Here is a 27,792-nt window from a genome sequence, read left to right as displayed (position 1 = left end):
ACAGGCATCTCATTCAGAGATGAGAAAGCATTTTTCGGGAGGTTAGTGATGTCCAGAGGTAAGCCTTTTACTATTCCGACACACCAGAGTGCCAACCAGTGGGTGAATGGTTAACCTATTCCTTCAAAGGAGAGACGTGATGATTGTCTCTCTTTTCACCAGACAGGTCTCACTTGAGAGTGGCCTTTTGCTGTGGAACAGTTTGGTGTTAGACTCGTCACTACTATTCCCCAAAAATAGTATGGAAGTAGCAGTTGATCAGTCATGTAGCACTGAGACCTTTGGGTTCAAAGACAGCTGCTGCTAAACCTGAAAGCTACTGAATTATATTAAAATGATAGAGAAGTTTTGAAATTTGTGTGTTAATACTTGACTTGTAGCAAAGAAAATGTAATCTATTTGTTTATCAAAATTAATTTAATACAATTTGTATTTTCCACTGTATAATGCAAGTATGCAGGTTTTCAACATGGCAATAAAGGTTGCTGAGCACTGATTGTAGTTTATCATTATGCACACCTCTTCACAAATATAATGCAAGTCTTTATATTTTTGCAGATTGTAAAAAAAATTGTGGCTCTCACAGTGAATGGACTGCAAAGGAAGACACTAAAACGTTTACATGAAAAATAACTCGGAAGAAAATTTTATAAGAATCCACACAATTCCCAAATATTTACATGAAAAATTATACAAATTAAAGAAAATCTCATAAGAAGCCCCACAATTCCAAAGAACCCAAAGAGGTTCTATCTAACAAACTACAAAGGATTATAATGACAAAGTACCTCTTGTTTGCAAATATGCAATGAAAATATTCCTAATTTTCCAAGTACCAAATTCGATTTGTCCTTAGTTTACAAACCAAAGCCTGTTGTATAAAAGTAATCTTTAGTGTAAGTCGAAATTAGTTTACCAAACGTTGGTAACAAAGTGGTTAATTGAAGGTAGGTGGGTGAGTGGGGGAAAATCCCCAACTCACCCATCAGAAGCAAGTACTTCTTCCCTTTCCCTCAGTGGATGTGTGGTGCTGTTGAGGTGGGATTATAATAAAAAAAGACACTGGCTTGTAAAATATAAAAATTACCTTACAAATATGTGATTGCTTGTAAAGGAATACAAACCATTGCCTTCGATGTATAGGGAATATACTCTTAAGGGGGAGGGTAGCGTCTCGACTGATTTGCAAGTTGAATCTCCAATAGTTCGTGCCAAGTTCCTGATGATAGTGAACAGGGGACCTATGACTCAGTACCAACCTCCGGTCTCTTGAAGAATTTGGGTGCTAAGCGAGCTTAGGAATGCCAGTGTTAACCCTACCTATAGGGCAGACTTCTCACCTAGAGGTGCATGAAAATCTCTGCTGATCCTTGAAAAGGAAGACATTCTCACGAAGCCTCATGGGAAATCTTGTGATAGGACTTCATAGGCCACCGGCCTCCCCCCCCCCCCCCCCCCCCCCCCCCCCCCCCCCCCCCCTCTCTAAGAAGGGGCAGAAGTAGATGAGGAAGAACTCTACAAGGAGGAGGAAGCGGAGGCATGACTATGATTCTTCACTTTGCTCTACCTCTGTCTTGATTTTCCTATCCCCACATAGAACTAGTCTAAGCAGGAACTGCAACAAATGAAAGAGTACAACCTGTATTTAATACACAATGGGTGTATACCTCCCACAGGTAAGGTGACTACGGCAGTTAGTTCCCCGAGGCTGAGCTCCTTAGATGGGATGGGAACGGCACTATTATGAGCACGAGAAGAGTTCTCGGCCGTAGCCAGGTGATCCAAAAAGGCGTGACTGATAGGTTTCCTAGTATACTAAGGAAAGGCCACATAATCTTGCTGTACTTCAATGTAGATGAAATTCCTGGAGCACCTGACACAGTAACGGTGGTAAGCACTGGTGCACCATGAAAATGTGTTGCAGTCATACCTGAAGAAAGTTTGACACATGCATCTGGGTTGTCATTACATACTGGAAAGGGTGGACTGGTCACCCAACCTCATACTCGAGCAGAGAGAGAGAGTATCTAGGAAGGAGCCAAAATGACCGTAGTATCAAAAGTGAAGTAATCCCTCCATAAAAAAAAAAATCTGTGAACTCTTTGGCCTTCCTATGTTACTGCTAAACCCCGCTGCTGCAAAGGAGACAAACATGCCCTTTTTGCAGGACGTACACAGCATAACATGTCTGGTTACACTAACACCAAGGATACCTGCTTATTTCTTTCACACCTTTAATTGATCACTTTCCTTATCCAAAACGACGCTGAATGAAAATACAAAACAACACAACTGCATTAGATGAAGATGTCGTAAGTCGATTGAGGTCAAAGAAAAAGTTCTTTCTTCCGGTAGGTGAGTAGGGGTTTCCCACTCTAACCTGCCTACCTTCAATTTAACATCTTGTTACCAAGTCACAACAACCGGTTTCAGCTCATGCTGAGGAATATTATTACCTAAAACCAATGGTTACTAATTCTGTAAGTAGAAAGGGGTGAATGTTGCTGATTTTCTGGAGGAAACAAAATGCATATCTTTCTGTGTGATTTTAAACTAATTTAAATAGTAGAAACCATATTCAACATTTAGTTGTGAATCTCGTCATCCTCTGCGCTATACGTGTACTAATTTATTATAAAAGTTTTAATTTTTATTACTTACACTACCTCATTTATCTCTGTGATTTTTTTGTTTCACATATTCACGACATAACTGTGCTCCCTTGCCTTGTTTCTGATTTGTTCCACAGTGCTCTACTTTATCAGATTTACTGATGATAAAACTGCACACACTCAAATTTCATCTTTTAGCTAATCTGTGATTTGGTGCTCTTTAATTTAATTTTATTTATCAATTTTTTTTATTAAGCGCTTGTGGGTGAAATTTCTATACATTCAGTTTCAATTCTTCCAAAATACTAGTTCTTAACTCGGCTTCTGGGAGTGTACTGTAAGTGGATGAAGTTTCTGCAACTTCATTTTCAATTCCTCCACATTTTGCAAGAGGGTGAAGTTTCCATATCTTCAGTTTCAGTTCTCTAAAGCATTTCCAACAAGGCTTTTGTGAGGACAATGTATGTGGGTTTAGTTTCCATACCTGCTGTTAAAATTCTTCCAAACAGTTTCTAAGTCAGCTTCTAGGGGCATTCTGGACGTGGAGGAGAAACTTAATATGCTTTCAGTTTCAATTCTCCAGTACAGTCTCCAACTATGCTTCGTAGAGGATGTTGTATGAGGATGAAGTTTCCATACCCTCAGTTTTAATTCCTCTAAAACAGTTTCCTGACTGAGCTTCTGGAAACAGTGTGTGTGTTTTGTTTTCATACTCGCCGTTTCGATTTCCTCACTCAGTTTCCAACACAGCTTCTAAGAGCATTGTGTGTGTGGGTGAAATTTCCATAATCACGTTTCCTTTCATCCAAAAGTTCCAACCGGCTTCTGGGAGCATAACTTTATGTGAGTTTGATTTCCTTACTTTGTTTCAATTCCTCCAAAACTGCTTCCAACTCAGCATATGAGGGTGAAGTTTCCATATTTTGTTTCTGCTTCCATCTTTTGTGTGTATGTGATTTTTTCCCTTCTGTTTACATCCTGGAGAGTTCAGGTTAGTTCGAATTTCTTATGGAAAGATGGCAGTTAAAATGACTCCATCTGCTTCTAGAACCTCTGTTGTTTTTACAGATCACGCTTTTCCTTTAAACTAATAATAAATGCTTCCCACTGGCCATGTCTGTTCTACTTTGAATTGTTGACAATATGATTAAATAAGCAGCAATTTGTCCAAGCAATGACCACTTTAGCGATCGACTAAGCTCTGCCACCGTAGCCTCTCTCTCTCTCTCTCAAATCTCCGCGCTCTCTCTCTCTCTCCTGTCTCTCTCTCTCTCTCTTTCCTTACCGAGAAATTTCTCTCTCTCTCTCTTTCCTTAATGAGAATGCCCCTCTCTCTCTCTCTCTTTTTTTTCCTTACCGAGAAATTTTCTCTCTCCTCCTCTCTTTCCTTAAATGAAAAAGCAAATTTCTCTCTCTCTCATCTTTCCTTAATGAAAGGAAATTCGCTCTCTTTTTCTTCCTTTCTCTCTCTTCCTCTCTTTTTTCCTTAAACCGAGAATTTTCTCCCTCCTTCTTCTCTTCCTTAATTAAATTTTCTCTTCTCTTCTCAATCTTTCCTTAATGAGAAAATTTCTCCTCTCTCTCTCTTTCCTTAATGAAAATTTCTCCTCCTCTCCCCTCTTTCCCTTAATGGAGAAAATTTCTCTCTCTCTCTTTCCTTATCGAGAAATTTCTCTCTCTCTCTCTTCTTAATGAGAAATTTCTCTCTCTCTCTTTTCCTTAATGAGAAATTTCTCTCTCTCTCTCTTTCCTTAATGAGAAATCTCTCTCTCTCTTTCCTTAATGAGAATTTCTCTCTCTCTCTCTTTCCTTACCGAGAAATCTCTCTCTTTTTCCTTACCGAGAAATTTCACTCTCTCTCTCTTTCCTTAATGAGAAATTTCTCTCTCTCTCTCTTTCCTTAATGAGAAATTTCTCTCTCTCTCTCTTTCCTTAATGAGAAATTTCTCTCTCTCTCTCTTTCCTTAATGAGAAATTTCTCTCTCTCTCTTTTTCCTTACCGAGAAATTTCTCTCTCTCTCTCTTTCCTTACCGAGAAATTTCTCTCTCTCTCTCTTTCCTTAATGAGAAATTTCTCTCTCTCTCTCTTTCCTTAATAGACTTTCTCTCTCTCTCTCTTCCTTAATGAGACATTTCTCTCTCTCTCTCTTTCCTTAAAGATTTCTCTCTCTCTCTCTTTCCTTAATGAGAAATTCTCTCTCTCTCTTTCTTCCAATGAGACATTTCTCTCTCTCTCTTTCCTTAAGAGAAATTTCTCTCTCTCTCTCTTTCCTTAATGAGAAATTCTCTCTCTCTTCTTTCCTTAATGAGAAATCTCTCTCTCTCTCTTTCCTTAATGAGAAATTTCTCTCTCTCTCTCTTTCCTTAATGAGAAATTTCTCTCTCTCTTTTTCCTTACCGAGAAATTTCTCTCTCTCTCTCTTTCTTACCGATGAATTTCTCTCTCTCTTTCCTTACCGAAAAATTTTTCTCTCTCTCTCTTTCTTAATGAGAAATTTCTCTCTCCTCTTTCCTTAATGAGAAAATTTCTCTCTCTCTCTTTTCCTTAATGAGAAATCCTCTCTCTCTCTCTCTCTCTCTCTCTCTGAAGATGGAATCCTTCTACCTCTTTTCATGCAGCTTCAAAACCGTCAGTCTTCCCCATGTAAAATCAGTAACCATTATGCACGATCTGGTGGCTTTTTTTTTTCCTTTTATTGCAGTCTAAGAATTCTCTCCCTGCTCTTGTTATCCCAGTCTATCACTTCCTTCAACCTATTTCCACCCCGCCCGGACTTGAGCCACATAAGAGCATGAATCTCCATACATAAACCCTGTTCAGACCACGGGACAGTGCCTCAGTGGCGTGATCGGTATGGTCTTGGCCTGCCACCTAGGTGGCCGCGAGTTCGATTCTCGGGCATTCCATTGAGGTGTGAGAGATGTATATTTCTGGTGATAGAAGTTCACTCTCGACGTGGTTCGGAAGTCACGTAAAGCCGTTGGTCCCGTTGCTGAATAACCACTTGGTTCCATGCAACGTAAAAACACAATACAAACAAACAAACAGACCACGTGACCTCTTACACACTTCCAGAACTCACGTGTCTTCTCCAAAATGTCACTTGTAACTCTACATTGACGGGATGGATCGTGGCAAAAAGGTCACTTATAAAAAAAATGACAGGGTAAAAAAATTATATACGTATGTATCACACCTTAAAATTAATGTCTTGGCGATAACGCAATTCTAGCCTCCTAAAGCGTCAGTAAACACAAGGAACCTCAATATTAAATGACTTCGTAATTCTACCTAAGGATGTTTTGTTTTTAGTAGTTTTTTTTAATAAATATATTTACCACAGGGCGAAGAAAGAATGTTAATCACTTGCATCTTGCAGTGTATTATAATGCTAATAATGGTTACGAAAACAAAGAACTTTTTGTACCGACTCCAAGGAACGACTGCAGCCTATCTGGGAAAGACGTACTTTCCGTGAGTAGGGCTTTCAGGCCTTGCTGTGCCCCATTCCCTCTCCCCAGCAGCATCTCGAGGTCTGTCACTATACTTTTAATGGTGTTGAGGTATATGCCAATGGACGCTGGCATTCGGTGGCAGCCACCCATCCATGCAATGATCAATCTCGACGATATTCAGCTGTACAGACTGGAATCGGCATTGATCTATCGAGTGCGTTTCAACTTACTGCAAAAGGATGGTATACAACCAACAACTTGAAGGCGGGGTTTACAAAGTGCTCATTGTCCAAGAAGAGAGATTTAATGTATGGATGTTATCCTGCACGTCATAACTTGGAAGTCAATACAAACAACTTCATTGTAAAGATGCGCTGCATGTGACCCAAACACACACAAGACGAATGATGCTTTCTGAATCAACTTGGCTTAACATTTAGGCAATCTCCTAGTTAATGCAGGCACGCATGCCATAGTCGATCAAAGATCTGGTTATTTATGGAGCAGTTTTTACGCTGATCACACAAGTCTGCTAAATACTACCCACACACAAAACAAACAAACAAACACCGGCAGAATAATCATGAGCACACGCTCCTAAGAATCCAGGCAGAGTCAGAGTGGACCAGTCCGTAACATTGTTTGGCGAAGAATCTATCGTATCTGCTGGCCACGTGCCACAGGGGGGAAGTTTTTACGCAAATTCGAGTATGATCGTCATGATATCGCGTTTGACCGCCGCCGGGTACTTGTCCAACCGGTTTCAGACAGAAACTGGTTCAATAGCCACAGGACGCTTGCAATCGCAACCTAAGGCTCTCGAATATTTTCCACGGTGAGATCCTTGGCTGCTGCTGTTGCCTCTTGGACGAGTTTTCTTCTCACTTGCTTTTCAACTTTTTAACCTCCTCCCCCAACCGACACCGCCCCCTCCTACTCCTCCTCCTCCTCCTCCTCTTCATCGCTACCTCGCACACAAACACGTCCACCTCCCCCTGTCCATTAAGGGTCCCCCCCCCTAAAAAGAACAACAAAGATTGAAGACACATTGTTTCCACAACACATCGACTTCATTAGATGGTCACTTGAGTTTTGTTAATATTAATAATCTATATTGTGCTGTATTAGCCTTAACATTACCAAGGAAAATTCTACAGCATGAAATACAATAACTACACAAACCGTACGTTATGTTAACACATACATATATATATGTCAGATGTGTAAGTCGTAATTTACAAAACGATATACTACTGCTTTTAGTTGACCAACTGCTCGACCTATATATGAGCAATGTTCCGTTTTTTTCTAACAATCCTTTGTTTGTCATTCTGGGCATATTCGTAGTTTGAATTGTCTGACTTTGTTTCCACTCACTCATCCTGCTTATTCAAATAGCTCTGACAGTCTCACAGCCAACTTTATAAGCTATTTTGCATTGCCACACAGCATTTTGTTAGATACTATTCGTAACTTAGTTCATCATTGTTGAATGAATCTCGTTGTTTGCATTCATTATTCGACTCGTCCACCCTCTGTTACTAACCAAAAAGTCATTGCCTGTAAATAATCTCCGTTGTTTTCATTCTTATTCGACTCGTCCACCCTCTGTTACTAACCAAAAAGTCATTGCCTGTAAATAATCTCCATCCGAGAATGCTGGTTGTAGTCAAGGTAACTGGATTTAATCTTATTCCAAGGTTGAGGCCAACTTTTTTTTTTTGTTTCGTTTGGTTTTTGTGATAACTATTCCAGGGTTACCACCAAACTGCCTCTTCTTATAACTATTCCAGGGTTACCACCAACCTGACTTCTTATAACTATTCCAGGGTTACCACCAACCTGACTTCTTATAACTATTCCAGGGTTATCACCAACCTGCCTCTTCTTATAACTAATCCAGGGTTACCACCAACCTGACTTCTTATAACTATTCCAGGGTTACCACCAACCTGTCTCTTCATATAACTATTCCAGGTACCACAAACCTGCCCTCTTCTTAAAACATCCAGGGTTACCACCGAACCTGCCCCCTCTTCTATAACTATCAGGGTTACCACCAACCTGACTTCTTATAACTATTCAGGGTTACACCATCCTTACTTCTTATAACTATTCCAGGGTTCCCACAACCTGCTTCTTATAACTATCCAGGTTACACCAACATGACTTCTTATAACTATTCCAGGGTTATCACCAACCTGCCTCTTCTTATAACTATTCCAGGGTTACCACCAACCTGCCTCTTCTTATAACTATTCCAGGGTTATCACCAACCTGCCTCTTCTTATAACTATTCCAGGGTTACCACCAACCTGCCTCTTCTTATAACTATTCCATGGTCACCACCAACCTGTCTCTTCATATAACTATTCCAGGGTTATCACCAACCTGCCTCTTCTTACAACTATTCCAGGGTTATCACCAACCTAACTCTTCTTATGACTATTCCAGGGTTATCACCAACCTGCCTCTTCTTATAACTATTCCAGGGTTATCACCAACCTGCCTCTTCTTATAACTATTCCATGGTCACCACCAACCTGACTTCTTATAACTATTCCAGGGTTATCACCAACCGGCCTCTTCACATAACTATTCCAGGGTTACCACCAACCTGACTCTTCTTATAACTATTCCAGGGTTATCACCAACCTGTCTCTTCTTATAATTATTCCAGGTTTACCACCAACCTGACTCTTCTTATAACTATTCCAGGGTTATCACCAACCTGCCTCTTCTTATAATTATAATTAGTGACTACGTACCGGTCTGGAACGGCATAAAGGCGGGATGATTCCGAATGACGTTTCCTTCCTGGTCCAGGAATCTTTCTGGAATGTATTCCTCAGGGTTATTCCAGTTTTCGGGATCTCGGTGGATGAACCACAGGAGAGGGAGGAGCATGGCTCCGGCGGGCACGTGGTAGCCTTCAATCGTCAGGTCCTTCGGAGGAAACACGTCAAAAAAACTTATGCAAGAAGCCTGGAAGTGCAACTTATGTATTATAAATAGAATAAAATGATAAAATATCAATGCCTATCCAAAATATATTTTTTTGGAAACTATATAGTTACCTCAGACGACCCGTGAGGTACCCCTAGGGGCACCATGCTCCGGAGTCTCTGCGTTTCCATGATGGATGCTTGAGTGTAGGGCAATCGCGAAGAATGGTCAAGGGGCACGTGGTCTGCCCCACCGGCGAACTCGTCCAATTCTTTCTGGACCCGTTTCTGGTGCGAGAACAAATTGGTTTAGTGATCCCCAAATAATTACGTTGGTTTAGTTTAGTAAATAAAAATAACACTGGTTTAGTCAATGATCAATATAAAATTTACCATGGAAAAGGAAACCAACAACTCTTTACCCTTTTTAGACATCAATGTTAGCAGAGACAATGGTGAATTTACTACATCTGTGTATAGGAAAAAATCATACACTGGGCTTGCTAACAATTTCTACAGTTCATGCTTCAAGAACTTTAAACTTAATTCTATTTACACTTTGGTTTACAGGACTTTACGTTACTCTTCGAGTTGGTCTCTCTTTCACAATGAGATATTATTTTTAGTTAAATTTTTCTACAGAACTCCTATCCTGAAAAACTGGTATATAAAGTCATTCACAGACTGCTGTCACAAGATTTCTCCAATCCGATGCCCTCCTATAATGTCTTAAAGAAAAATGTATATGCCACTATCCCATTTATCTCTGACGACAAGTTTTCTGCCAAACTTAAACAAATAATCGAAAATGAATTTGGCTGCCTTAAATTGCATTTAATTCCAATCAATCCACTCAAGATTGGCGTATTCTTCGGCTATAAAGACAAACTGCAGACCTTCATGAGATCCAACATTGTTTATAAATTCAAGTGCCCGGGATGTCCCGGTATTTATGTTGGATCAAGCCGTAGGGTACTGCAGATGAGATACTGTAGCCATGTGGGATACAGCTTTAGAACGGGTCAAAAATTAAGCAAACCAGAATTTTCTAATATAAAGAATCATGCCTCCATATGCAAAATTTAAATAAATAAAAAGCACTTCTCTATTATTGGTGGAACAAGCCATAGCAATTACCTAACTACCCTTGAGTCCTTAAACATCAAACGGCTTGTTCCTTCTTTGAATTCTAACGTTTCCGCTTCTCCTCTTTATCTTGCATAACTGAAGTCGTAGGTTGGTGTCAAGTTTTGGTCATTCGTTCTTCTCCTTCTCCTTAGGATGGTTTGGTGAGAACTGGTTCCTTTTTTTACTATATACCTTTTAATTTGTATTAATTTTAAATTTGTAAATACTTTTTTTTTTCTTAACTTAATCTTTTTTATATAGAATATTAAGTTTTTTCAAACTTTAACGTATTTTATGTTTTCTTACAGATGAAGATGCACATAGATAATGTGCGAAACGTCTCTTGCTAATAAATATGGCCCTTTTTGATGTGTTTGTTGGACCCTGCTGAATGCTGCTATATATATATATATATATATATATATATATATATATATATATATATATATATATATATATATATATATATATATATGTATAAAAACAATCAACAACTGTTTGAGTCAGCAATTTATTTCTGTTCCATAGGTGGTTGTGTGTTGATTGTTTTTATACACACACACACACACACACACACACACATATATATATATATATATATATATATATATATATATATATATACATAAACAATCACACAACCACCTATGGAACAGAAATAAATTGCTGACTCACGTCACGACCGAACCCAGTTCTTTCAATTGAAAGACGAGACCGCTACCAACCAGGTCACACAAGTCAGAAGACGCTGGAACCTAAGTGATACTACCGTACCCAACCAAGGCTTGACCTGGGCAGACTCAGGAGTGACCCAACTGACAGGATTTCATTCGAATTATCCCTTTTGAGTAAATATGACAGAAATAATCAACACACAATCACGCGTAGAACAGAAATACAGTTCTGCCTCGCATCAAGATCGAACCCGGTCTTTCAACCAAAAGACGAGACCGCGGCCAACCAGGTCGGCAAGGCGACCCAGCCGTGATTATGGTATCGCGGGTTCGTTTCCAGCTACCGGACATCATGATTTCTTTTATATTACTTCGAAGTTGGATCTCGAGGCTTTGTAGTGACAAGCTTATAAAAAAAAAAAGAGCAAAGAATACGAGAAGTTAAGGGGACATTGTGCTATTACATTTACATGTATTTTATGTGTATATATATAATTAATATGTGTAAAGTCGACTTAATATAGGCCAAACTACAGATTAAAAAATTAGCCTTTTCTGTCTTTCAACCACCTGGATATAGATCCCGCATAATTTACCCACTAAAATTCTTTCACCAAAGTTCATTGTTGCACCCCGAACTCTTTACCTTGGCTGCAAACGATGTTTTCCTGTATAGTGTCGGACGTGTCACTGGAGAGAGAGAGAGAGAGAGGGTGGGGGTGGGGGCACACAAACATAAGCTTTCTGTACGTCCATGCACCCTATCTATGTACAGCTTTTTCTTTTCATCTGCTTACGCAACTTTTTTTTTTTTCTTTACGACAATGATAGAGACATTCCCCTTCAAATCCATGCTGCTCCTCTATTAGTCCTTCCTTTATCCTGAAATCCCAAGCCTTAAACTACTTCCAAGCAGTGATGCCAACCCCTCTAACCCTACGTCCCCTACAGGAGACGAGAAATTGCCCATAACTGTACGTAAACGACCCGACATTCTGCGGCTATGATAATAAATATATTTATATACAATATCATAAATACTAATAAGCATATTGATCTAAACATACCTTGTTACAATTACCCTACACTTGAAAATATTGCGCTGCTGTCTTAGAATTTTGTTAAGATTACCCTACAGTTGGCAACACTGCTTCCAAGTCATACTAAGAACATTCTGTCGCTGCAACTCCCTAGTTACTGTCATCATTTTTCGTTGTGCTTAACGGCACAATTACTACATGGCATGTCTCTGAAAACTTTCCCGTATCCAGGCGTGCCTTACAACGCCAGGTTTGTCCTTCGATGACAATAACCATTCTGCAATTCCCTCAACGCCTGAAATATCTTTCCACCCTTCAGTCGTTTAATTTTCCACCTAACTTTCTCCCCCGTCACTTTCACAAGCAGTCTTCAAGTTAATCTTTTCACTCTTCCCTCATTAGAGCTGCTTCTCCTTTCGAACTCACTTTCAACAACTTTCCAAGTGGTCGCTGTCAACAGAGAATTGCATTTTCTTAAAACTGCATCTTTGTTTGCGTCTATCCATCCAATTACATTTGCGAGTGCCGTCAGTGCACCTCATGCGGCGCACTATAGGCATTACTTGAGGTTCTTTGCTGCGTCCCTTTGGCCTCTAGCTGCAACAATTTCCACCCTCTACTAATGATTGATTCATAGTGCAACTGACAGTAAAAAGCAAACCTTTTTACTGTCAGTTTCCCATAGGTCTCACGCTTGGCCTTTGGCCTAAATTCAATATTCAATCCAATGCTAAATACATTTACTGTTAAACCATTGTCCCTGCAGTTACTTCCCTCTACTTCTTATTCTCTCAAGGTTTCCTCTGTCAGTTGATTCCTGATCACTGTATTCAGTCTTGTATGTCATTAAGCAATCAATTATCTCTCTCCCTCTCTCAACTGCACGCCAAATCATAATTTTCCCTCCACTAACCCACCTAATGAAATCTGATCCCTTATTACTCCTTACCTGTCCACACACAAACACAAACACAAACACAAACAAAACACCTTGTTGACTCAGTGACCACATCCCCGAATTTTACATGTTCTGCACAAACTCTGTCCACTTCCCGCTTTCACACGTCCCCTTAAATTCTGTTCTCATTTCCTGCTAACTCACTTCGTCTTGAATGCATTCATAACGTTTTGAATCTTTCTTCTTCAACTGAAACTTTAGTAAATAACTTTTCCTTCAACTAGTAATGATCAGATACAGCTAACTAGTTCCTGCTATTACACCTGACAATCAACTCCCCTACCTGTTCTTTACAAACACATCACAGGACAGCAAAAGCGTTTCATTTTATTTTCAGGAAATCTATAGAAAGGGTGATTAAAAGTGTGATTATCGTTGAACTCAAGGGGACGAGGCTCGTCTACCATTTAGGGCACATTTCCTCCAACCAAGGGATCCACAACCCTCAACAGGTGTTTTCCCATTATAGCAATGTTCAATTAGTACAGGTTACACCAGTGCAGTCATCTCACAATAAATACTTATATGAGTGCATTTGTTAAAACAAGCCCTGCAAAATTAAACGACGACTACACCTGCTTTAGAACTGCTATCTCTACTTATGTATGTCAAGTGGGTTTTACTTGCTCCCATAAATATCATATCCCTGATATCATCAATTTACCTCTCTCTCTCTCTCTCTGTTTAAAGATACGTAGACGCGCACATAAGATAGGTGAAAACAGGTCTCAAGAATTCCATAATTCTAGCCAGAAAAAAATAAACAAATAAAAATGAAAAAAGAAGAAGCCAGTACTGAAGGGTGTAAAGGCTCATTAATATCATCGTAATTTGCGGTTGCCGTAGACTTGTTCTCGCTCGACCTCCCTTGGTATCCCGGTGCCTTTTCGATGCTGTTGTTCCTGTAGATGGCTTTTTTGTTTTCACTCTATAAATGCCCTGAAAATTATCAAGTGTTGTACTGCGAAGGTTTTCCTTCCAATCTACGCACTTGGAAAACTTCACAAACTATCCAACTTGGGCAAGGTCGTCTTAAAGTGGGTATCTAAGCAAGTTATAAGTATATATTGTTTTACGAAAAAAAATTTTTTTAACCAGAAAAAAAAACACAACTGAAGAGCATTTTATTCTCAGGGGTATTTTTCAACTATGTAAGCACCGACACTTAAATGTGAAACGTAAAATGTAGAATTACAAACCTACTGAACCTGTATCACTTTTGAATCTGGTTTTTACAGTAAGTTAAAAACAAAAATAATAACTTGATATTCATTGTCATCTACCACAAATATTCCTTGAAAACTCTTGGCTTTTTTTCTAACATACAATCAGAGCGGGTTATTCGCATTAACATCAGTTACAGCAAATGAAAATTAATTTTCTAAAGTTAATGGAAAGAGCCTATTGAAAATATTTATTTACTTTATCTGCTGCCGCTGTAGGAATTTTAGACTATTAGCTACGATAGCCTATATATGTTACAGGGAATCTGTGTAATCAGGATTTTCACGGAATCCCTAGGGAATATGTGAAATGACCAATTCGCTTAGGACATTTGAACATCAAGGGATAGTACTAAACACCGTGAAACAGTGATTCACCTACACAGTTTCGTCGAATTTAGTACTGGCCCCTGGGGAGTCAAATGTACTTCGCCGTGTTTGGTACTAGCACGTGGGGGATCAAATGTCCCTAAGTGCAGTTGATTTCCCGGGGCTAGTACTAAAAACGACGAAACACATTTGACCCCAAGGGACTAGTACCAAACACAGCGAAATAGTGTAGATGAATCACTGTTTCGATATGTTTAGTACTAGCCCTCTGGGATCAAATGTTCCTAAGGGAATTAGTTATTTCACATATGCCCTAGGGATTTCGTTAAATCCCTAGATCTCACATATTCCATGTAACAAATATATTTGATAAGATGAGAACACTTGTTTAACGTAAACAAAGCAGCATCAATTGTGTAATGTAAGGGGTGACGGGAGCTGTTCTGAAACTGCCACCTCTTCTCATGCTAAATACTAACAACAATGCTTGTCGAGCGGATTCTCTTCATTCCACTAATTATCATAATCCGGATAACTACCCTTCTCTCCTCTCTCTCTGTCACTGTTGAGCAGTTATACTGACGTTCATATAAGGTAAGTGAAAACAGGTCTGGAAAAAAAGAAGCTAGTATTGCAGAACGTAAAAGCTCACTTAAAATTATAGTCATTATTCGCGGTTGTCGTAAACTTGTTTTAGATAGACCTCGTTTGGTATCCTGGTGCTTTTTGTCGTTTTCCTATCAAGTCCAGGCATTAGTACTATAATCGCGTACCTTACTTCGAGGGGAAATAGAATAGAATATAGAAAATAGAATTTAGGCCAAAGGCCAAACGCTCAAAGGAACATTTTACAATAATAAAGAGGTTTGAAAGGTGTAACAGGAGGAAAATCTCGCAGTCAAAGGGTGAAAGAGGTCGCAGCTATAGTACATTCACATCAATCGTGCATTTGGTGTCTAGGCCAGTCACTTACGGCGCTCCTGATTGGCTGTTGATAAGCCAGTGACAGGGCTGGAAACTCTCAGTCTCTCTCAAGAGTTCACATAACAGGATGTATGTTCCACCTTTCCTGAAAGACGTATACCTCAGGAGAGGTGGAACATAGATCCTACCCATGTGAACTCTCGAGAGAGACTGAGTGTTTCTAACCCTGTCATTAGCTTATCAACAGCCAATCAGGAGCGTCGTAAGGGACTGGCCTAGACATCAAATGTACGGTTGATGTGAATCTACTATAGGGGCCGATGGGACACTGCAAAGACCCTTATTTGTAATGCCTACAGTACACTACGTGAGGTGTACTGACGGCAATACCCCTCTACGGGGTATTTCGAGGGGAAAAGCAGATGAATTAAAAAGTAAGGCCCTCTTGTTATTCGAAAGCATTTTAACACGAATATTCTAACAAATTACCACGGGAGATTGCTCCTATTTGCGTAAACTGAAGACTTTACTAAATATTCGCACACCGCAAACGATCTTGGATCCAAAATGCAAATTCAATATTAAGAATAAAAAAAAATCTTCATAAATCTTCAGTCTAGATTTTATTATGAGTTCCACGTCATAGAGCAGCCACAAGAGTAAATATTAGTTTGTTTGCTTGTATGTTGTTTTTACGTTGCAGGGAACCAGTGGTTATTCAGCAACGGGACCAACGGCTTTACGTGACTTCCGAACCACGTCGAGAGTGAACTTTTATCCTATCACCAGAAATACACATCTCTGACCCCTCAATGGAATGCCCGAGGATCGAACTCACGGCCACCGAGGTGGCAGGCCAAGACCAAACCGACCACGCCACTAGTAAATATTAAGTGAATATACTTCAATTATTTTCGAAAACTGTAAGCCAATAAATTCATTAATTCCTTTTATTCTTCGGCAAGAGGAACAAGTACCTTACAACAAGGAAACACAAGAATGAATTGTCTATGGTTGGTTAAAAGGTCCCGTACGTACGAGTTACTATGGGTACTTTTTATTTATTTTTCTTACCGGGAGATTTTACCAAATGCCAACCAGTTTTTTAACTTCTGCGCCAAAGGCTCGGTACCACCTTCATGCGGGCAATGAGGATGAGCAACACGCACACACACACGCGCACACATACACACAATTACTGTAATCGTTGTAATATCGATGACGGACAGAAATCGAATAACTAATAACTAATTCCGCCAAAGATAAACTTAAACCATACTTTCATAGTCATGTTGATAGCAAAAAAGAAAAGGTCACAGAAGAGCACTTTACTTGCCTGTTATTTATGTGCAGTATTTAAACTATGCACAAATATCAAGGCATATACATACACATACATACCTTCATACGTGCATTGATGCATACATACATATATGTGTATCTATCTATTTATCTATCTACATCAATATATATAGCTATATTATAATATATTAATATTTTTTTGTCATATGTAAGTTCATTTAGCCATAACCGGTGTGAGTGTGTGTGTGTGTGTGTGTGTGTGTGTGTGTGTGTGTGAGAGAGAGAGAGAGAGAGAGAGAGAGAGATTCTTGTGTGACTTACATTTGTGTAAGTTCTCAGACGTCTGCTTCATTTAACGTAATCTGATCCGATCTCACAAAGCGTTTGTTTCTTTTTACTGCTTATTCTACCTCGCCCCTATCTTTCTTTCACTGTTTATTCTTCTCCATCACCTTTGCCATCCTTAGACTATTCAAAATATCTCACTTTTTACAGTCCGGCCATATGTCATCCATTTTATCAATTCGGTCGACTTTGCCTTCCCATTTCTTTCTCAGTCTCAAATATCATAGCTATCAGCATTAAAAACTTCATTGGTGGGGGTGGAGAGGCAGGCAGGAGGAGGAGGAGGAGGAGGAGCAGGAGGAGCAGGAGCAGGAGGAGCAGGAGGAGGGGGAGGAGGAGGAGGAGCAGGTTTTTAAGCCCGTCTAAGTCGACACACACACACACACACACACACACTTTTTTTTCTTCTTTCTCTTTTCTTCCTTCAGGTAGGAGCAGCATTCGTAGTACTACAACCACACGATACAACTTTTTCTTTCAAGGCCTCGGCGCAACAAACAGGTTTTTCGTGGTGAGACTCTGAAAGTGTCTCTGGCAAAATCTCCGGTAAACTTCCACGCTCAGTCCTGGCCCTAATCCAGGGGATGGGACACGCTAACAGGATCCCCCACCCCCGCTCTCTAACTTTCCTGTTGCATAGTACCCCCAAAGCCTTTGCCTTCCTTCCATGAGAGATATCCCCTACTACTGTAGATCCCAAGGCCCTCCCTTGCTCAGGGTTCCTGACCTCGCTAACCAAGGAATTGGCAGTGCTTTCCCTATTATCATTATAATGTTATTATCAATATTATCATCATCTTTAATATCAGTCAAGAAGTGCATCCTTTCCTATGGAATATAGAGCTCATTTGTGAAAAGAGTGAGAATCGTTTAAGAAATAGAATAATATTCATACAAAATGCATGGCACAAGTAGAAAAAAGATAAATGAACAATAACACAGACATCCATAACGGACCTAAGTGTGCACAGATACCCATAGCTTTCCCAGGAGTACACAGGTGCCTATAGCATTCCCAAGAGTGCACAGGTACCCATAGCACTCCCAGGAGTACACAGGAACCTATAGCATTCCAAGGAGTGCACAGGTACCCATAGCACTCCTAGGAGTGCACAGGTACCCATAGCATTCCCCAGGAGTACACAGGTACCCATAGCATTCCCAGGAGTGCACAGAAACCTATAGCATTCCCAGGAGTGCACAGAAACCTATAGCATTCCCAGGAGTGCACAGGTACCCATAGCACTCCCAGGAGTGCACAGGTACCCATAGCATCCCCAGGAGTGCCCAACCCCCAGGTGCCCATAGCTTCCCAGGAGTGCACCAGGTCCCATAGATTTCCCAGGTTCAGGATGCACGAGGTACCCCTAGCATTCTCCCGGAGTGCACTCAGGAGGTACCCATACATTTCCGAGTGCACAGGTACCCTAGCATTCCCAGGAGTGCACAGTCCCATAAGTATTCCCTAGAGTGCACAGGTGCCCATAGCATTCCCGGCCGGGAGTGCACAGGACCCATAGGCATTCCCAGGAGTGCAACAGGTACCCATTAGAATTCCCGGAAGTGCACAGGTACCCATAGCATTCTCCGGAAGTGCACAAGGGCCATAGCCCATTCCCAGGGTGCACAGTGCCCATTTGCATTCCCAGGGATGGCACAGGTGCCCATAGCAATTCTCCGGAATGCCCACAGGGGCCCATAGCAATTCCCAGGAGTGCACAGGTGCCCAAGGCATTCCCCCGGAGTGCACAGGTGCCATGCATTCCCGAGTGCACAGGTGCCCATGATTCCCAGGAGTGCACATGCATTTGTGCCCATGGCCATTCAGGAGTCCCGCACCCAGATTCATCCCATGGCATTCCCAGAGGTGCACCCAGGTACCCATGGCATTCCCAGGAGTGCACAGGTTATGCCCATGCATTCCCAGAGGTTGGCATTAGGACCCATGCATTCCCCAGGAGGCACAGGTGCCCATGGCATTCCCGGCGTTGACAGGTACCATAGCTTCCCAGGAGTGCACAGGTACCCATGGCATTCCCAGGAGTGCACAGGTACCCATACATTCCCAGGAGTGCACAGGTACCCATGGCATTCCCAGGAGTGCACAGGTACCCATAGCATTCCCAGGAGTGCACAGGTACCCAGCATCCCGCAGTTGCACAGGTACCCATAGCATTCCCAGGAGTGCACAGGTACCCATAGCGTTCCCAGGAGTGCACAGGTACCCATAGCATTCCCAGGAGTGCACAGGTACCCATAGCGTTCCCAGGAGTGCACAGGTACCCATAGCATTCCCAGGAGTGCACAGTACCCATGCGTTCCAGGAGGGCATAGGTTATACCCATAGCGTTCCCAGGAGTGCCACAGGTAACCCATGGCGTTCCCAGGAGTGGCACAGGTACCCTAGCGTTTCCCAGGGGGTGCCCACAGGTACCCCTGGCGTTCCCCAGGAGTGCAGTTACCCTGGCGTTCCAGGAGTGCAGGTACCCCATGGCATTCCCAGGAGTGCACAGGTACCCATGGCGTTCCCAGGAGTGCACAGGTACCCATGGCATTCCCAGGAGTGCACAGGTACCCATGGCGTTCCCAGGAGTGCACAGGTACCCATGGCATTCCCAGGAGTGCACCCAGGTCTAGCTTCCCAGGAGTCACAGGTGCATACCCAAAGGTTCCCATGATGCACAGGTGACCCATAGCATTCCAGGAGTGCACAGGTGCCCATAGCATTCCTCACCGGTAGTGCACAGGTGCCCATAGCATTTCCGGAGTGCACAGGTAGCCCATAGCATTCTACCGGAGGTGCCAGTCCCATGCATTTCAGGAGTGCAGGTGCCCATAGCATTCTCCGTAGTGCACATGGTACCCATTAGGAAAAAAAAAAAAAAAAAAAAAAAAAAAACAATTCCCTAGGATTGTGCAGCATCTATGCCCCCATAGCATTTCCCAGGATGTGCACAGGTACCCCAATTAGCCATTCGCCGGAGTTGCACAGGTACCCATGGAATTCCCAGAGTTGCACATGGTAACCCATAGCATTTCCCAGGAGGAGGGCACAGGTAAGCCCATAGCATTCCTTCCGGGCAGTGCACATGGTACCCATAGCAATTCCCAGGAGTGCACCAAGGTACCCATAGCATTTCTACCAAGGAGTGGCACAGGTGCCCATGGTCATTCCCAGATTGCACAGGTGCCCATGCATTCCCAGGAGTGCACAGGTACCCATAGCATTTCCACCCACGGAGTGCACAAGGTACCCCATAGCATTCTCCTAGGAGTGCACAGGTACCCATAGCATTCCTGAGGAGTTGCACAAGGTACCCATAGGCATTCTCCAGGAGTGCACAAGGTAGCCCATAAAGCGCATTCCTCAGGAGTGCACCCACGGTGGCCCATAGGCAGGCTCAAAGGGATGCAGCAGGTTACCGCCCGGAGTAGCATTCCCAGGCAGTTGTTTCATCCCGGTGGCCCAGAGCATTCCCATTAAGTGGCTACAGGTGCCCAATAGCATTTTCCAGGTAAGTGCACATGTGGTGCCCATAGCATTTCCAGGAGTGCACAGGTGCCCATAGCATTCTCAGGAGTGCACAGGTGCCCATAGCATTTCAGGAGTGCACAGGTGCCCATAGCATTCTCAGGAGTGCACAGGTACCCATAGCATTCTCAGGAGTGCACAGGTGCCCATAGCATTCTCAGGAGTGCACAGGTGCCCATAGCATTCTCAGGAGTGCACAGGTACCCATAGCATTCTCCGGAGTGCACAGGTACCCATAGCATTCTCAGGAGTGCACAGGTGCCCATAGCATTCCCAGGAGTGCACAGGTACCCATAGCATTCCCAGGAGTGCACAGGTACCCATAGCATTCTCAGGAGTGCACAGGTACCCATAGCATTCTCCGGAGTGCACAGGTACCCATAGCATTCTCCGGAGTGCACAGGTACCCATAGCATTCTCAGGAGTGCACAGGTACCCATAGCATTCTCCGGAGTGCACAGGTACCCATAGCATTCTAGGACAGGTGCCCATAGGCATTTTCCAGTGCACAGGTACCCATAGCATTCCCAGGAGTGCACAGGTACCCATAGCATTCCCAGGAGTGCACAGGTACCCATAGCATTCTCAGGAGTGCACAGGTACCCATAGCATTCTCAGGAGTGGCACGGTGCCCATGCATTCAGGAGTGCACCCATGCATTAGCATCCAGGAGTGCACAGGTGCCCATAGCATTCTCAGGAGTGCACAGGTACCCATAGCATTCCCAGGAGTGCACAGGTGCCCATAGCATTCTCAGGAGTGCACAGGTACCATAGCATTCTCAGGAGTGCACAGGTACCCATAGCATTCTCCGGAATGCACAGGTACCCAAGCATTCTTATGAGGTTGCCCATAGCATTCTTCAGGAGTGCACAGGTAACCCATAGCATTCCAGGAGTGCACAGGTACCCATAGCATTCAGGTCAGCAGTGCACAGGTGCCCATAGCATTCAGGTCCCATAGTGCACAGGTACCATAGCATTCTCCGGAGTGCACAGGTTAACACACCCAGCCCATTCATTCCCAGGAGTGCACAGGTACCCATAGCATTCTAGGAGTGCACAGGTACCCATAGCATTCACAGGAGTGCAGGACCCATAGCATCGACGGATGTGCACAGGTACGCACCCATAGCATTCATCAGGAGTCACAGGTACCCATAGCATTCTCGGAGTGCACAGGTACCCCATAGCATTCCCACTCAGGAGTGCACAGGTGTCCCATAGCATTCACAGATGCACAGGTACCCATAGCATTCTAGGAGTGCACAGGTCCCACATAGCATTCTCAGGAGTGCACAGGTGCCCATAGCATTCCCAGGAGTGCACAGGTACCCATAGCATTCTCAGGAGTGCACAGGTGCCCATAGCATTCAGGAGGTCCCCACAGGTACCCATGCATTCAGGAGTGCACAGGTACCCATAGCATTCTCAGGAGTGCACAGGTACCCATAGCATTCTCCAGGAGGTGCAGGTACCCATAGCATTCAGGAGTGCACAGGTAGCCCATAGCATTTCATCGGAGTGCACAGGTACCCATAGCATTCGCAGGAGTGACAGGTACCCATAGCATTCCCAGAGTGTCGACAGGTGCCCATAGCACTCAGGAGTGCACAGGTACCCATAGCATTCAGGAGTGCACAGGTACCCATAGCATTCTCAGGAGTGCACAGGCTAGCCCATAGGCATCTCAGGAGATGCACAGTGCCCATAGCATTCCCAGGAGTGCACAGGTGACCCATAGCATTCTCCCAGGAGTGCACAGGTACCCAGTAGTGCATAGGCATTCCCGTGCACAGGTGACCCATAGCATTCTCAGGATTGCCAGCACAGGTGCCCATAGCATTCTCAGGAGTGCACAGGTGCCCATAGCATTCTCAGGATGCACAGGTAAAAGCATTCAGGATGCACAGACCCATTAGCATTCCAGGAGTGCACAGGTACCCATAGCATTCTCAGAGTGCACAGGTACCCATAGCATTCCCAGGAGTGCACAGTACCCATAGCATTCTCAGGATGCACAAGGTGGCCCATAGATGTTCCCAGGAGTGCCAGGTGCCCATATCATTCTTCCCAGGTAGGTGCCACATGGTGCAGGTACCCATCCAGCAGTTGCACAGGTGTCCCATAGCATTCCCAGTGCACAGTGCCCATAGCATTCTCAGGAGTGCACAGGTACCCATAGCATTCTCCCAGGAGTGCACAGGTGCCCATAGCATTCTCAGGTAGTTGCACTCCCAAGCATTTCCAGAGGTGCACCCCAGTACCCATAGCATTCAGAAGTGCAGGTACCCATAGCATTCCCTCAGGAGGTGCCCACAGGTACATTAAAGCATCAGGAGTGCACAGGTTACTAGGCATTCCCCAAAGATCCCATGATGGAGTACAACATTAGCATTCCCAGGAGTGCAACGTTAACCCATAGCATTCTCAAGAGGTGGAACCCATGTGCCCTATAGGCATTCTCAGGAGTGGCACAGGTTCCCATAGCATTTACTAAAAAGGATGCCCCCGGTGTCCCATAGCATTCTCAGGAGTGAACAGGTGCCCATAGCATTCTCAGGAGTGCAACAGTTGCGGCCCATAGCATTCTCAGGACACAGGTGCCCATAGCATTCTCAGGAGTGCACAGGTGTCCCATAGCATTCTTCGGAGTGCACAGGTGCCCATAGCCATTCTCCGGATGCACAGGTGTCCATACATTTCCCCGGAGTGCACAGGTGCCCATAGCATTCCCAGGAGTGCACAGGTGCCCATAGCATTCCCGGAGTGCACAGGTGCCCATAGCATTCCCAGGAGTGCACAGGTGCCCATAGCATTCCCCGGAGTGCACAGGTGCCCATAGCATTCCCAGGAGTGCACAGGTGCCATAGCATTCCCCGGAGGTGCACAGGTTGCCCATAGCATTCCAGAGTGCACAGGTGCCCATAGCATTCCAGGAGTGCACAGGTGCCCATAGCATTCTTCCCAGGAGTGCACAGGTGCCCATAAGCATTCCCAGGAGTGCAACAGGTGCCCATAGGCTCAGGAGTGCACAGGTGCCCATAGCATTCTCAGGAGTGCACAGGTGCCCATAGCATTCCCAGGAGTGCACAGGTGCCCATAGCATTCTCAGGAGTGCACAGGTACCCATAGCATTCCCAGGAGTGCACAGGTGCCCATAGCATTCTCAGGAGTGCACAGGTGCCCATAGCATTCTCCGGAGTGCACAGGTACCCATAACACTCCTAGAAGAGCAAAGGCATCCCTAACACTCTCAAGCGAGCACGCACAGCACAGGCGATCGTACCAATCCCAGGAAGACTACTCTTATGTAGACAGCCTCTTGACTCCATGACAACATAGGGGCGATGATGCTCTGCAAGACGAATAGCTAGCACTAATTCAGCAGGAACAAGGTACTAAGGTGCTACTGGAAGTTCTAGTGGAAATTTTCTGCTAAAATGCATCTTGTGAAAGATGACCAAAATGGGCATCTGCTAGGGTTGGTCTAAATTTTGACTACGAATACTGGAATGGAATATAGAGTTCAGGCCAAAGAACAAGAGCTGGGAGTCCTATGAGGTTGAAGCGGAAATTGGGAGTAGTTGCATTATGAAAAAAATGTTAAGAGAGATTGGACAGCAAAATGGAAGAAAGAGAAAAGGAATGGAGGCCAAGAAAAAGGAATGAAACAGGTTGCAGCTAAGGATCGAAGGAACGCTACAATGAGCCTTGAAGTAATACCTACAGTGCACCGCATGAGGAAAGTGATAACTAACTACCCTGGGAGGCTGCAGGTATCCAAACAGGTGAAAAATATTCTAGTAACTGCAAAACAAAAAGATCTAATGCCATCATCTCTGTAGACTACGGTAATTCTACAAACTCAGTTTTCTGGAAACTCAAATATTTACTTTTTAGCTGTTCTGAATGAGAAATCTTGGAGTCCATGAGGGAATACGTTACGAAATCAGGTTCAAAATTCTGAAAGAGATCAGGTATCATAACCTTCCACTCCTAATTCGCAAAGGTTTTGCAAATTCCAAGAGCCTCCCCAACATTGATTGCTACGGTGAATCCTATCTGAACTTTTCTGGAGTGAGTTCTAAGGTTTTCCTGGACAGAGCTACTTAAACCTTTCAAGACATTAAAATTGCAAAGAAATAAGTCTCTAGGTCTAGGGCTTGAGTAAATTGTATTGTAAAATCTTGGAAAACGCCAGAAAAATGAAGACTGGTCTACGTCTGTTTCCATTGACACTCAGAACCTTGTGGAAATGGAACATTATTACATATGGCTCTTGAGAATTATTATATAAGAAAAGAAAGGTAAACTTTATTGTTTTTTAAGAGAAAGGATAATAGACACCATCTTTTAAAGTAACTGGAAACGCACTAAGTCTAAGATACCCTACAAAAGCGCAAACAAACAACAAAGTCTAAGATACCCCCAAAAAGCACAAACAAACAAGAAAATCTAAGGTACTCCAGAAAAAGCACATACAACTAAGAAAGTCTAAGATACCCCACAAAAGCACAAACAAGCAAGCTATTCACTGACAAGAGTCATGGCTTGGAATTCATATCAGTTTTTGCTATTCATCCAATAAAGCGACAATATCTGATGTTGAATATTCAAGAAATGTCACAGGCAGTTGCATCAAAGGACTAACGTCACAGGGGAATGGTCTATGCCGACAGTAATTATACTACCATAATGCTATTCTTCTTGCATTTTGATACATTATCACCTATTTATTAATTTATTCTTTTTTCTTTTTTAATAAGTGGTATCTTTTCTTTCTGTATTTCCCTTTACTTCCTCTTACTTCTTCTTAATAAACACCAGATTCTTTGGAAGCTTGAATTTCAAGTCAATGGCCCGTGTGGATTTCATCTACTGAATAATAATAATAATAATAATAATAATAATAATAGGAATTAATAATAATAATAATAATAATAATAATAATAATGGAAAAGTAAGTCCACAGTAGTATGTCTGTTTGATTTTGTTATTCAAAATATATCAAATACGTATATAAATAAAAAAAATCGAACAGACATACTACTGTGGATTTACTTCTCCATGTTATGGACTCATGTGATTATGAGTTTTCTTTGAATAATAATAATAATAATAATAATAATAATAATAATAATAATAATAATAATAATAATAATAATAATAATAATAATAATAATTTATAAAAAAATACGCAAAAGATACAAATATACAATTTGATAAGCAAACAGGAAAGAGGAAGAATCTATAAACAATATACACTCACGAACGAACCAAGTCACACAAAAGACAATAGTAAATAACGAAAGTACTCAAGGTTAATATAATCATTCCCTGACGTCAGAATTTCTTTCATAGTCAATGACCTCCGGTGTTGTGACACCACAATAACATAAAAGGTAATTAATGTTTTACATCGAGAATACTTCCCAGGTCTGCCTTCGTCATCCCGACTTGTTTGACATTAAACACACAAGGACCCGAGGTGTGTGATTTCGAGGTGTAAATATATATATATATATATATATATATATATATATATATATATATATATATATATAAATTTCGAGTTGGTATTTTATCTTGCAAATCTGGCATCATCTGGTTAACGAATACTTCGAAGTTAGATGGTGAGGCAAGAAAAGGATAACTGAGTGTTTGCTTCATTATTATTATTATTATTATTATTATTATTATTATTATTATTATTATTATTATTATTATTATTATTATCGAATACATCGAACGAAGATGTTGAGGCAAGACAAGGATAACAGTTTGTTTCATTATTATTATTATTATTATTATTATTATTATTATTATTATTATTATTATTATATTATTATTATTATTATTATTATTATTATTATTATTATTATTATTATCGAATACTTCGAACGAAGATGGTGAGGCAAGACAAAGATAGCAGTGTTTGTTTCACTATTATTATTATTATTATTATTATTATTATTATTATTATTATTATTATTATTATTATTATTATTATTATTATTATTATTCAAAATGGGCAACAACCACCCTTACGGAACGAAAAGGCTATGAACTTGCCAAGGTTAAAAACTGAATATCAGTGAGTTACACGAATGTATGATATATCCGATGTATGCAGTCCGTACGTACACGTAAAAATGTATTTGTTGGAATATATATACATACATATACATAAAGCTTATAATATTACATATATTGTAACATATTGGTATTCAATTAATAAATATAAGAATTTTCCTTTTTGGTCATGTTTGATAGAGGTTGCCACTCCAGTGTCCATCTCTACCCTGGTTGCAACCAACCCTCTACATCTGACTATCTATTCTGTACCTAAGTTCACTACTTTTGCGAAAATTACTCACACATGCTCTCTCTCTCTCTCTCTCTCTCTCTCTCTCTCTCTCTCTCTCTCTCTCTCTCTCAATTGTATTTCCCCTCTGTGAGTGAAGTTGTGAAACAATATTCCCCAAGCCACCCGATCTGTGACCTACCAAAGTCCACTAACTACCAATTACTAGTTCACTGCCTGAGTCAACAGAGGCACAACGAGAATAATTAACCGAATGGGCTAAAATTGCCCATTGCTCAGCCTCGCCAAGGAAGTAAAGCTTATTCCTCCTATAGGTGAAGCGAGTATAATGATGACAGTGTCCATAAATTCCTAGTACCATTACAAGTATTTATTGCTCAGACACCATATACTTTAGTGTAATGCATTTTTCTGAGCAGTAAATACTTGTAATGGTACTAGGACTTTATGGACACCCTATATACATATACATACACACACACACACACACACACACACATATATATATATATATATATATATATATATATATATATATATATATATATATATATATAGAGCATACGTACATACGAGTACATTCATATCGAATTAATAATATATTATATATATAATATATATATCTATATATAGATATATAATATATATATATATATATATTCTGGAGGCAGGAGTAATAAGAGACTGACATATTCAAAAGCAAGCTAAATTCGGAGACGCGTCATAGAAGAAGAAGAAGAAAACACAAAAAAAAGAAAGAAAGGAAAAAAATGAAGCAGGAAGAAGTCCATCATCGCAGTTGCAACCCAAACATCATATGCGACGGTCACGTGACTCTTTCCCCATCGACGGCCAAAAGCCTCTCGGGGCCCCAGAGTACTATAGGAAATGTAAATTCTGAAACAGCTGACGGTCTTGTCCCGCATATCCGTCGACTGCAAAAGGGCGGGGCGCTCGTCAGGCACTTCCATGAAGGCGACAGCGTCGTCTTCGCGT

At 41.9% G+C, this 27,792-nt stretch overlaps 1 protein-coding gene across 1 annotated transcript in view; it reads right to left on the bottom strand.

The window, feature by feature from the left end:
• The window catches only part of LOC135198762 (cytochrome P450 306a1-like), a 179,090-nt gene that overhangs the window by 15,267 nt on the left and 136,031 nt on the right, over nt 1–27,792 (bottom strand). The window contains exons 8-9 of the mRNA XM_064226671.1: nt 9,146–9,301; nt 8,837–9,014 (exon numbers count right to left, since the gene is read on the bottom strand). Of these exons, the coding sequence (XP_064082741.1) occupies nt 8,837–9,014; nt 9,146–9,301 (334 nt within the window). The remainder of the gene's footprint in view (nt 1–8,836; nt 9,015–9,145; nt 9,302–27,792) is intronic.

The sequence above is a fragment of the Macrobrachium nipponense genome, chromosome 22 (genome assembly GCF_015104395.2).
Source record: "Macrobrachium nipponense isolate FS-2020 chromosome 22, ASM1510439v2, whole genome shotgun sequence".
NCBI classification, from domain to species: Eukaryota; Metazoa; Arthropoda; class Malacostraca; order Decapoda; family Palaemonidae; genus Macrobrachium; species Macrobrachium nipponense.
Note: the sequence above shows the minus strand (reverse complement) of the source record. Positions and strands in the feature narration are given on the sequence as shown.